Source organism: Notolepis coatsorum, assembly GCF_963971535.1.
Source record: "Notolepis coatsorum genome assembly, chromosome: 9".
NCBI classification, from domain to species: Eukaryota; Metazoa; Chordata; class Actinopteri; order Aulopiformes; family Paralepididae; genus Notolepis; species Notolepis coatsorum.
The window spans coordinates 149,421,094-149,433,564 of record NC_140173.1 but is presented as its reverse complement, the minus strand read 5'-3'; the positions used below and the strand labels follow the sequence as shown (position 1 = coordinate 149,433,564).

At 46.4% G+C, this 12,471-nt stretch overlaps 1 protein-coding gene across 1 annotated transcript; it reads right to left on the bottom strand.

Moving 5' to 3' along the window:
• Positions 1–2,008: 2,008 nt before the first annotated feature.
• Positions 2,009–10,769, bottom strand: LOC311234809 (histone-lysine N-methyltransferase PRDM9-like; the record flags this gene model as incomplete). Its single annotated transcript, XM_084322053.1, has 6 exons — positions 2,009–2,033; positions 6,668–6,864; positions 8,354–8,568; positions 8,871–9,061; positions 10,370–10,443; positions 10,749–10,769. 6 exons carry the CDS (start codon positions 10,767–10,769, stop codon positions 2,009–2,011), a joined length of 723 nt encoding a protein of 240 aa, XP_084178179.1.
• Positions 10,770–12,471: the final 1,702 nt, after the last annotated feature.

Here is a 12,471-nt window from a genome sequence, read left to right as displayed (position 1 = left end):
TGAAAACTTTATTTAACTCGGTCTCACCAGCAGATGGCAGCAGTGGTGCATGTAAAAATAGGAGGTGTTGAGGATTTTGAAGATGGACACACAGTTGGTTTATTGAGCTGTTGGCCAACATTTTAGATTAGATTCAAATGGATTGTCATCATGCAGCACAAGTACAGTACAACGAAAAGAAGTGTGGCATCCAACCAGAGTGCAAATGTAACAGTAAAGTGTAATAGTAATATACAATGTACAGGTGATTAAACTGGACTGCGTGTAGTGCTTATGAGATGTATGTAAATAGTTTTGGTATTATGTACACTGATACAGGTATTAAGACACTATGTAGTAGGTAAAGGATATTCTGTACAGATATAGCATCTATAGCTATGTTAAAACGATTGAGTATGAGTAGGTAAGGGATATGTACAAATATATTTATATATATATATATAGTAACTAGTACAGATATGTAGGATTATATATGCAGGTATGTGGATAGATGTGTGTGTATATATATACGTTAAGAATAAATATATACAGCAGTATTGTACATGCTATCATACAGAGTTATGGGTTATATTCTATGTAGATATATAGAAGGATATTCAGACACATGATATATAACTAGGCATAAAATATATAAATGAGTACTATGGAGTATAGTGCTAATCAGATTTATGTACAGAGTTGTATTAATGTGTGATACAGGTATAAAGACTGGTATAGTAAGGCAAAGGATGTGTGCAGATATGGTATCTAGATATATAAAAAGGATTGTATGCAGGTATTTACAGACGGATGTGGATAGATGTATACAGTAAATATATATATATACACCATACATGCTGCCATGCAGTGTTATTTGTTATATGTTGTGTATATTGTGCAGTAAGGGTGTCTCGTGCCTGAAGCAAAGTTTTTGATGCTATTCATTGTTCACTCCGTTCATAATTGTTTTCTGACCGGTGCATGGCAGTCGCTCTAGTTCTGGACGGAAAGGTCGTCATGTTTACCTGAAAGTATTTATAGCATGAATAAAGACAGTAACGTAGGCCTATAACAATACAATTTGAAATGAAAAGATGTGTATTTGTACAAAGCTCCACATATTGGCCTACACATCATTATGTACTATCTATGCCTATACTACTGTCTACTGTGCTAGTATCTAGGTCAACTTGTCAAGTTGCTCTTTATTGACCCCAAGTGGCAGTTTATGGCACAGCAAGCGGTAACCATTTATCAGACACAGGGACACAATAGTCGAGAAATCACAATGAATAATTAAAAGAAATACAACAGTGACCGCAGGGACTAATGAGTAGAGTCTGTTTGTACCCTGGCGCTGTCATTATGTATGTCATAATGTCCTGATGAATTGAAAATGGGGGACCCTGATATAAACAAGACGAAAGTCTTTCTCTGGTCTGCATCCCCTTAACAATTGTGTGTATTGAGCTGTACTGTATTGTACCCGTTCTGCAATCCGTTAAGACAGGGACACGGCAAGTTCATCATCTTCATTTTATTCAAATGTTTTTACGGCCAAAAATAACTTCCATGTTGTCCAAGATGGGAATATAAAAATAACATTCTTTGACAATTTTTTAAAAATAACTCATGTACCAAAAGCAAGCTCCGCCCCTTCGACACACATCGATATGACCGCCATACTATGTTCACCCCAAAATAATGACCTATCTCTTCTGCAAAGTCTTCACATTAATGTCGGCTAAGCTACACCGTTTCCTGCCAATCTCATTACACAGGAATCTGCAGAGCTTTTGAAAAGAAAAATCTGCCTCCAGTGTTCCTCCATGTTTAATGAACCATTCAACATGGCGTTAGTACAGTAAGTACAGTAAATGACAAGAGAACATTCTAAATTAAACCTAGGACACGGGATGAGCCACGACGGGTAGCTAACAGAAAGGAAGGGCTGAGGAGACGAGGAATGTATTAAACCGATGGTACTCAACCTGTGGTGTCGGGACCGAGAGGTGAGCCGGGAGAGCGTTCAGGGGTCGGACCGAGAGAGCGTTCTGACGGGGGTCACAGAGGGGTCACGACCGAGAGAGCGTTCTGACGGGGGTCAGGGGGGGTCAGGACCGAGAGAGCGTTCTGACGGGGGTCAGAGAGGGGTCAGGACCGAGAGAGCGTTCTGACGGGGGTCACAGAGGGGTCAGGACCGAGAGAGTGTTCTGACGGGGGTCACAGAGGGGTCAGGACCGAGAGAGCGTTCTGACGGGGGTCACAGAGGGGTCAGGACCGAGAGTGTTCTGACGGGGGTCACAGAGGGGTCAGGACCGAGAGAGCGTTCTGACGGGGGTCACAGAGGGGTCAGGACCGAGAGAGTGTTCTGACGGGGGTCACAGAGGGGTCAGGACCGAGAGAGCGTTCTGACGGGGGTCACAGAGGGGTCAGGACCGAGAGAGCGTTCTGACGGGGGTCACAGAGGGGTCAGGACCGAGAGAGCGTTCTGACGGGGGTCACAGAGGGGTCAGGACCGAGAGAGCGTTCTGACGGGGGTCACAGAGGGGTCAGGACCGAGAGAGCGTTCTGACAGGGGTCACAGAGGGGTCAGGACCGAGAGAGTGTTCTGACGGGGGTCACAGAGGGGTCAGGACCGAGAGAGCGTTCTGACGGGGGTCACAGAGGGGTCAGGACCGAGAGAGCGTTCTGACGGGGGTCACAGAGGGGTCACAGAGGGGTCAGGACCGAGAGAGCGTTCTGACGGGGGTCACAGAGGGGTCAGGACCGAGAGAGCGTTCTGACGGGGGTCACAGAGGGGTCACAGAGGGGTCAGGACCGAGAGAGCGTTCTGACGGGGGTCACAGAGGGGTCAGGACCGAGAGAGCGTTCTGACGGGGGTCACAGAGGGGTCAGGACCGAGAGAGCGTTCTGACGGGGGTCACAGAGGGGTCAGGACCGAGAGAGTGTTCTGACGGGGGTCACAGAGGGGTCAGGACCGAGAGAGCGTTCTGACGGGGGTCACAGAGGGGTCAGGACCGAGAGAGCGTTCTGACGGGGGTCACAGAGGGGTCAGGACCGAGAGAGCGTTCTGACGGGGGTCACAGAGGGGTCAGAGAGGGGTCAGGACCGAGAGAGTGTTCTGACGGGGGTCACAGAGGGGTCAGGACCGAGAGAGCGTTCTGACGGGGGTCACAGAGGGGTCAGGACCGAGAGAGCGTTCTGACGGGGGTCACAGAGGGGTCAGGACCGAGAGAGCGTTCTGACGGGGGTCACAGAGGGGTCAGGACCGAGAGAGTGTTCTGACGGGGGTCACAGAGGGGTCAGGACCGAGAGAGCGTTCTGACGGGGGTCACAGAGGGGTCAGGACCGAGAGAGCGTTCTGACGGGGGTCACAGAGGGGTCAGGACCGAGAGAGTGTTCTGACGGGGGTCACAGAGGGGTCAGGACCGAGAGAGCGTTCTGACGGGGGTCACAGAGGGGTCAGGACCGAGAGAGTGTTCTGACGGGGGTCACAGAGGGGTCAGGACCGAGAGAGTGTTCTGACGGGGGTCACAGAGGGGGTCAGGTGGAAGTAGAGGCTGTACGCCCCCTGGTGGTCAGGTAACAGTAGAGGCTGTACGCCCCCTGGTGGTCGGGTGGAAGTAGAGGCTGTACGCCCCCTGGTGGTCAGGTGGAAGTAGAGGCTGCACGCCCCCTGGTGGTCAGGTGGAAGTAGAGGCTGTACGCCCCCTGGTGGTCAGGTGGAAGTAGAGGCTGTACGCCCCCTGGTGGTCAGGTGGAAGTAGAGGCTGTACGCCCCCTGGTGGTCAGGTGGAAGTAGAGCCTGTACGCCCCCTGGTGGTCAGGTGGAAGTCGTCGCTCTTGGTCCACCGTCTTCCTCAGGTCCACATCCTGGACGCACACAAACACAAACAAACACACAGAAGCCAGGTGAGTGAGCGACAGTGACTCAAGAGGTAGATCCGGAGGTTCAGTTAGATTCCCGCACCTCCCGGGCAGTGTGTCGAAGTGTCCTTGAGCAAGACACTTAACCCCTAACTAACCCCATGAGCAGGTTGGCACCTTGCATGGTCGCCTCTGCCATCGGTGTGTGAATGTGTGAGTGAACGGGTCAAATGTGAGGAACAAATCGTAAAGCGCTTTGGATAAAAGCTGTTATATAAATGCAGCCATTTACCATTTTAGTAGACATGAAACAGGAAATGCCCTTTGAATGGTTAATAAACTACATGTCATGCATATTAAAAGAACACGCCAACATCATAGGAAATGCGCTTCTCCAGAGTCAGACAAGAAGATAGATATACATTTCCTCTCTGTGCGTTCGGTAGAAAGCTATCCGGCTGCAAGCTAGCCTAGCTTAGCACAAATTAATGGAAGCGGATACGGACCAACTAGCCCAGCTGTTGGCCAAAACACCTCTTACTGAGTTTTATGCTAGGCTAATGGTCCGTATCAGCTTCTATTAATTTGTGCTAAGCTAGGCTAGCTTGCAGCCGGATAGCTTTCTACTGAAGGCACAGAGAATAAATTGGTATCTATCTTCGTGTCTCTCTCTGGAGAAGACGGTCAGCACCTTTCCCGTAATGTTGGTGTGTTCCTGTGGCCCAGAGGAGAGAAATAGCTGCGTGGATAATAAGCCTATTTGTTCATCCTTTGATATTCATTTAATCACAGCCAACACACAGCTAGTGATACAGTCTGGTGATTTTCCAGAGATGTTTTGGTTGTGAAAGAAGGCTACCGGGATTCCTACAAATGATGTTGATTAGGTTTGATGAGATTATGAAAAAGTGGAATGTCACCGGTTGGGAATGTTGCGTCTTTAGAAGATACTAGGATGTGATGATGTGTCTTTAGAAGATACTAGGATGTGATGATGTGTCTTTAGAAGATACTAGGATGTGATGATGTGTCTTTAGAAGATACTAGGATGTGATGTTGTGTCTTTAGAAGATACTAGGATGTGATGATGCGTCTTTAGAAGATACTAGGATGTGATGTTGTGTCTTTAGAAGATACTAGGATGTGATGATGTGTCTTTAGAAGATACTAGGATGTGATGATGTGTCTTTAGAAGATACTAGGATGTGATGATGTGTCTTTAGAAGATACTAGGATGTGATGATGTGTCTTTAGAAGATACTAGGATGTGATGATGTGTCTTTAGAAGATACTAGGATGTGATGATGTGTCTTTAGAAGACAGGGTTCGCAGACATTGCAAAATGAAATTCAATGACTTTCAAGTACTTTTCCCAGCACTATTTTTCATTAAACATTTTTATTCAATTAACTTTTAAATGCTGTTTTTTTTTATTATAGGAAAAAAATCTGATCCAATATTTATGACTTAAAACCAATTAGTTAGACTTTAAATTAAAACAATCTATTTCTTGACATTTTTTATCATGGATGAACAAAACGTTCAATACGAATGGTTGATTTTAATTTCAAGGACTTCCAGGCCTTGACTTTAAAAAATAAAATGTATCAAGCACTTTAACTCATTCAGCGCCAGGGGTCGCTGTCTACCTTCTGGGTAGAACGCCATCGCTGTAAGTCAATGGGGAGACTAAGAAACTTGCGAGTGCTTAAAATATATCTTATATTATAGCTATGGGTCTAATAATGAGTTGCTTCTGGTCAACACGCAAAAAACAGATTGTACTTTCATCTGTACATTTCCGTTTTATACCGTTTTGAATAAGAGTATAGTTTGGGTGATTCTTAGTAATCCCAGGAAAAGACACGATAATAGCCCTTTAGTGAAATCCACTTATTATTACATTGTCATTTTTCGCCTAATTATCGAATCTTCCTGAAATCAACGCTAGATTATCGCTATTATCCTTCCTCATGCACCCATGATGTAATGCAAAAAAAGTAATCCAATTATCTGATCACCATTCCAAATACTGCTCGCGGAGGTCCGTCCCACGTTGTCCGGCATTGCATATGAAGGGGGGGGGGGTATTTAAACCCCGCCCGCACGGCTCAGATCGGCCCAGAAAAGAAACATAGTTTCTAATGGAGTGCAATACCGGCTGGAAGGGGGCGGTATTTGCCCTTTGCGAGCTCAGACCCATTCCCAATGATAACATCAGGCTGGATGGATGAAAAATGTATGGATATAGCTAATAAAAGAAATAACGATTAAAACCCGACTTTTCTCGTGATTGGCGCTGAATGAGTTAAGCACTTCAAGGACCTTGTGCCAACCCTGCCTACCGTGCCACTGGCTGGGAAGACAGGAGCACATGACCACAGAACCATTCAAGACAGCACTAGTCAAACGGTTGGAACACAGCCTTTAGGAACGGCTTTTATGCAGGGTTTCTGCAGGGTCCTAAAGTCTTAAATTGAATCAGAATTGTAGGCCTTAAAAAGTCTTAAATATGATTTTGATATATATATATACAGAACATAGAGGTGTGAGCGCTCACCTTCACACTTGTGCGTCTTGTCCTGTGTGGGTCAGTAGGTGGTCCTTGAGGCGACCTAACCTACTGAAGCCCCTCCCACACTGTATACACTGGTAGGGCTTCTCTCCAGTGTGGGTTCGCTTGTGGCACGTCAGGGTACCAGAGTCACTGAAGCTCCTCCCACACTGATCACACTGGTAGGGCTTCTCTCCAGTGTGGGTCAGCAGGTGTTGCTTCAGGTTACCCGAGTCATTGAAGCTCCTCCCACACTGCTCACACTGGTAGGGCTTCTCTCCAGTGTGGGTCAGCTTGTGGCGCTTGAGGGTACCTAACCTATTGAAGCTCCTCCCACACTGCTCACACTGGTGGGGCTTCTCTCCAGTGTGCGTCAGCAGGTGGCGCGTCAGGTCACCTAACCTATTGAAGCTCCTCCCACACTGCTCACACTGGTGGGGCTTCTCTCCTGTGTGGGTCAGCTGGAACAGAAAACAAGGAGGGGTCAGACTGCTAGGAGCAGAAAACAAGGAGGGGTCAGACTGCTAGGAGCAGAAAACAAGGAGGGGTCAGACTGCTCGGAGCAGCAGTCACCACTAGGGGCAGAGTGGGTAATATCTTAAAACAGGAAAGAAATAGCTCTCTGAAAGAGACTAGTGGACACACATAGTAGAGAAACAAAGCCACAGACGATGGACCTGGACCAGATAACTAGAGATGTTCCGATACCATTTTTTACTTTCCGATCCAATTCCGATACCTAAGCTTTGGGTATCGGCCGATACCGATACTTATCCGATACCAGTGCATACATAAAAAAAACAAAAAAAAACAACATTATATAAATTATATATTTTTTTTTTTTTAACAAATACTGTTTTATATATACTGTTTTTTAGTAATAACTAGAAAGTAATGGTATTTATTCAACAACAGGTGATTGTATAGATTTGTATTAGTATCATTAATCAATGAGTATGGGGCTTCAGCACTGCAGATATACCCTACTCCAATGATCCACACGGACATTATACGTTGCTGCACTCGCTACCCACTGGCTCTGCAGATATACCCTACTCAGTCTGTCTACAAGGCTCCGTTTCAGTAGCAGTCGGATCTGTTGTGATTTTTGCACAATAAATATTCAACATTCTCTTTTGAGACTCCGCCTCAGACTCTTATCATTTGGCACTAAAAGCTAAACATTGTCACCGATATGGCTGTCCGCAACATGTCATTAATTGTGTACGCGAGGTGGTCTCAATGACGACGTCAACGTGAGCTAAGTTAGCATAGCATGAGCTGCCGGTATATGAAAAGACTAACGTTACTGGTGACAGTGATTTAACGAATACTCCTTTGCCAACTTGCTGTACTTTGCTTGCAGGTCTGCAGCCATTATTGCTGGAGTATGAATAGCCCCAACTTTAGCCAAGGTAATGGTAAAGCTAGCTTTCGGTTAGCTGTTCAATGCTAATAACACCAGCTACCAAGCGAACCCATGAGCTCCCCGTCAACACCGCTCTGTCGGGACGATGACATTTAAGAAAGTATCTGCTGTTAAAATGACAAATGGCATTGACACTTTAATCGATTAAGCACACGTTTGTTTTATAATGCTTACTCAACAGACCGCAGTGTTGTTGATAAATTACGTCATATGGTATCGGAGCGCAGCATTAGAGGGTACTCGCCGATACCGATACCAGCATTTTAGGCAGTATCGGCGGCTTTTCCGATACTGGTATCGGAACAACTCTACAGATAACTGCTGGCGATTATGATCATAATATTTCAGATATTGTCAGTAAGCTGAAAGTTATACTGGTAAACTAGTCAGATTCCTAGTCATGGTTGTATTGTATTGTCCTGCGTTGTAAACCCCACATACCTGGAGCTCCAAACAGGATGAAACAAACACTTAAAATTAATTGCAGATACTATTTGACTAATGACCTTTCATTCAATTACCTGGCAGGGGGGCGGGGCAGACGGGGTCCCAGAGGAGGTGCCTGGTTGAGAGGCTGTGGAGGGGAGGAGCCTCTCTGGGCGGATCTGTCCACTTGTCAGCAGCTGAAAGTACAGATCATGATGCATCCTCTTCAGGTGCTTGTGGAGGAAGATCTGAGAGGTGAAGCCGTACTGACACTGAGGACATGGAAACACTGGAGACTGGTTCTTCACCCCTGAGAGAGAGAGAGAGAGAGAGAGAGAGAGAGAGAGAGAGAGAGAGAAAGAGAGAGAGAGAATACAGACAGGGAGATGGAGAAATAGAGCAGATTAGGAGCGAAGTCAGATGAGTAATGGAAATGATGTGTAATGAATCAATACAACTACGACGGACAGGAGGATTCTTGTTGGTGGGGTCTATATTATTCCAGACTGGCAAAGGAACCATGTGATTTACAGATCTCTGATGCGTTACACCCCAAATCAGATGAATAGACGTAAGGATAAGTACATGCACACAGACAGACAGACAGATTACCTTCGGTAGAACTCTTCCTGTGCCAAAGTTCCTCGAAGATGATGCCCAGGTGTGCGGCGTACTCGTCCCCGTACCACACCAGGAGCTCATCTCCTGGAGCCACATGACACCAAGACCGGTAGAAGATCAGGCCACGGTGTTGGAACGCTACCAGGTTTTGTTCCTCCTCATTACGGGCACAGTTCACATATCTGAGAGAGAGAGAGAGAGAGAGAGAGAGAGAGAGGAGAGAGAGAGAGGGAGAGAGAGAGAGAGAGAGACAGAGACAGAGACAGAGACAGAGAGAGAGAGACAGAGAGAGACAGAGATTACTGCTACTACTGTAATTGATAGTCTTACGGGCCGTGTCCACAGATAGTGTTTTTTTCAAGGCGGACCGCTTTGAAAATCTAAAATATGCTCAGAGCGTTGCCAGAACTCCCGACCTCAATCTGCTTTAGTCTCGCGACTCCCGCGGCTCCGCCACTTGCTCGATTTTGATTGGTCGGTCGAAAAAAGTGACCTTGATGAGCGGCGCTCCTCTCCAAAAGTTGAACCATTTTCAACTTTATGCGCTGGGTGTGAGGTTTGGTGCAATCCCCGCCACACGCTTTTTGAGCGATTGCCACTTTCATCACGCAGCTGTCATAGTTTGTGATTAGCGCCCCAGAGGGCTTTATATACCTGGACCTTCCTTCTATCGTTGTCGGGTCGTTCTGGAATACAACTGCATTTGCCTGCTTTTTCCCCGTTGCTGTTCCTGGTCTACTTTCTCTCCAGGACCTTTCTGTGGAGAACCGCTGTTGAGAACCTTGTTCCCCGTTTGGAGCTGCGCCTCGTTTTCCCGCTTTACGCGTTGCGCTTGGGTGAGTGGAACCAAACCCCTCTGTATTATTCTGATTGTGTGTTTTAGAAGAGACACTGAAGATTTCGTTACCCCTCTGGATTGGCTAATTGTGTGTTGTGGGGAACACTGAAGACTGTCACTGTCAATTGGTTCTGGACACAGCTAAGGGAGGAGGGAACCACACTGCCTCTGTGTTTCGTTGGACTGTTTCTGATACCTCTCTCTCTCTCTCTCCATTTTCCACCTTGAGTAAAAGCTGGGAGTATCTGCAGAGCCGCTACAACGTCACATGCCATTTCCCCACCGCTATCACTAGGAGGATTCTGCAGAGCCGCAGATGACTCTGCCGAAGGCAGTCTCCCTGTTTGTTTGATAATTGTACTTTACCCTTTTTTTGACTCAGTAAATAAATACGCCCTAGTATTTGGCTAACTCTGAACTACCTGTCTGTGCCGTTGCGTTTGAGGTCGGTTACGAACCATAACACTGGGAGCGCTCCGCCCAAAAACGCTAGCCGCCGAGAGCGCTAAAACGAGGCACTGGGATAAGGAGCGCGCCTGTCGCGTCTTTAGCATAGAAATTAATGACAGAAAGGAGCTGGCAACTCATAAAAAGCTGGCTGTGGACACGGCTCCTTAGTCTGTACCTTTTAAACCACAGAAGAGTTTCCTACCTCATCCAATTGGAATGAGTCGCTCTCTCTGCATCGATGTAGTCGACATGGTGTTTGTCCTTGTTGTCAAAAATCTGATAGAGACAAGACGTTCAACACATTTCACACAGACATCATTCCATAACAGACTCAATACAAAAGAGCACTTGGTTCATGATGCGTCAACCTTTGAGGAGGGTGGGGGGGGGGGGGGGGGGATCACATGATATGGGGGACCCTGATGTAAACAAGACGAAAGTCTTTCTCTGGTCTGCATCCCCTTAACGATTGTATGTATTGAGCTGTACTGTATTGTACCCATTCTGCAATCCGTTAATACAATTTTCAATCGACAATCAATCAAGCACTTTCAGACACATTGGGCCTCATTCAACAATACCCCTCCCTCCTCACCATCCATGAGTAGCCGCTCTTGGCAGCCTCCTCCCTCCCTCTCTCCCTCCCTCCCTCCCTCCCCCCCTCCCTCCTCACCATCCATGAGTAGCCGCTCTTGGCAGCCTCCTCCTCCCCCACCTTGTCCCCCTCATATGGACCGAAGTGTGTTCCTATAGGGAGCTCTGTGTTCCCAGAGTAGAACACACCTAGACCAGCCTCTGGTATTCCAGACCTCTTCACCTGGACAGACACAGACAGGAAGACACACCAGCAGACAGGTGGAGATACAATGGAATGTTATCATTGTTCAGATAAGTTGAGATAAAAAATAAATAAATACACCTTTATTTTAGATCTCGGGAAATCATTAACACTCTGATTGCCACTCACGAGTTCTCGGATTTATAATAGTTACGTTGAAAGCCACTCACAAGATTTCTCGGATTTTTTTTTCTTTTTAGCGATCTGAAATCATATTGCATCACGCGAGCCTACCCTAGTCTACCCAAGGACCGCCGGCGATCAGATGTGAAAAAAGCGCCCCCCATCGTCTCGCAGATGACATCAGGGATTTTGGAATGGACTCAATGAAAGTGGATGGGGGGAAAAAAATTATTCCATTCCACATTTTCCAGTCCACTGATGCAGCCGGGGTTACCAGAGTTCATTCTGGAGACTCTGTGCCGCGGCAAGTATGAGTTCTACTGTATACACGTTAGATCTATACACTTATCGATTTTTTCGAATGGTGATCAGGAATTGGACTATACCAGTTGGATACCATCTGATGTCAGGTAAGGAATCTATGTTATCAGTGTTAGGATAATCAGACTCGTTTTGATGAAGATATAAGCTGTTTTGTGAAATGTGGGGGTGGACGGTATGGTCTAAAATTTATATCGCGGTATAATTTGAAGCATAGACGGTAACGGTATATATCACGGTATAATCGTTTTTGATAAAAAAAAATTTTATATAATTTTTTTTTTTTTTTTATAAAATATATATATTATATAATTAGACTTGTACTTGTATTATCTGCGAGACATCGCCACCACGCAACAAGCTCCACTGTCTGTGTGTACTCTAGTAGCCTCCAGCTACGGCCAGGTTTCCCCGGAGCTGCACCTGGACCTATACTCAGTAGCCTCGAGCAGAGCTACGGCCAGGATTCTCCGGCGCTGCACCTGGACCCTATTATATTGGAATAACGTTAGCAAGCCCTCAGCTCGAATACGCATCGAATCAGTGTTATAAGACATTGATATCAGGAGCTATCCGGCTAAGCCGGATATATAACGTTAATACAACGCCTCAGTGAATTATTTAGTTCAATGGGACATTTCGTTTTGAACGGTGAACTAACTCGCGTTAACGTGAGCTAACGGCTAACAGGTAGCACACACACGTCTCTCTCTACTAGACTTTGTGGAGCGTTTGTTGATGTCAGGAGCTATCGGTAGCTGGCCGACTAGATACCGTTCGGTTAGACAATGCCTCATCATGTATTAAACTAAAAGTGAATAGTTGACTGGGTCATTTTGTAACGGTAGCTAAGCTAACGTTAGCTCAGGGAGACGCCGCCGACAGCTGAGCTCCCGTGTCCCGTCCCACTAGACTACTAGATCCGTGTTTACATGCGTGCGGTAGGGGCTGGCACGCCCACTGCGCGAAGCCTCCTAAATAACTTTTTCCAGTTCGCACATATCTATTATCTATGACTAATT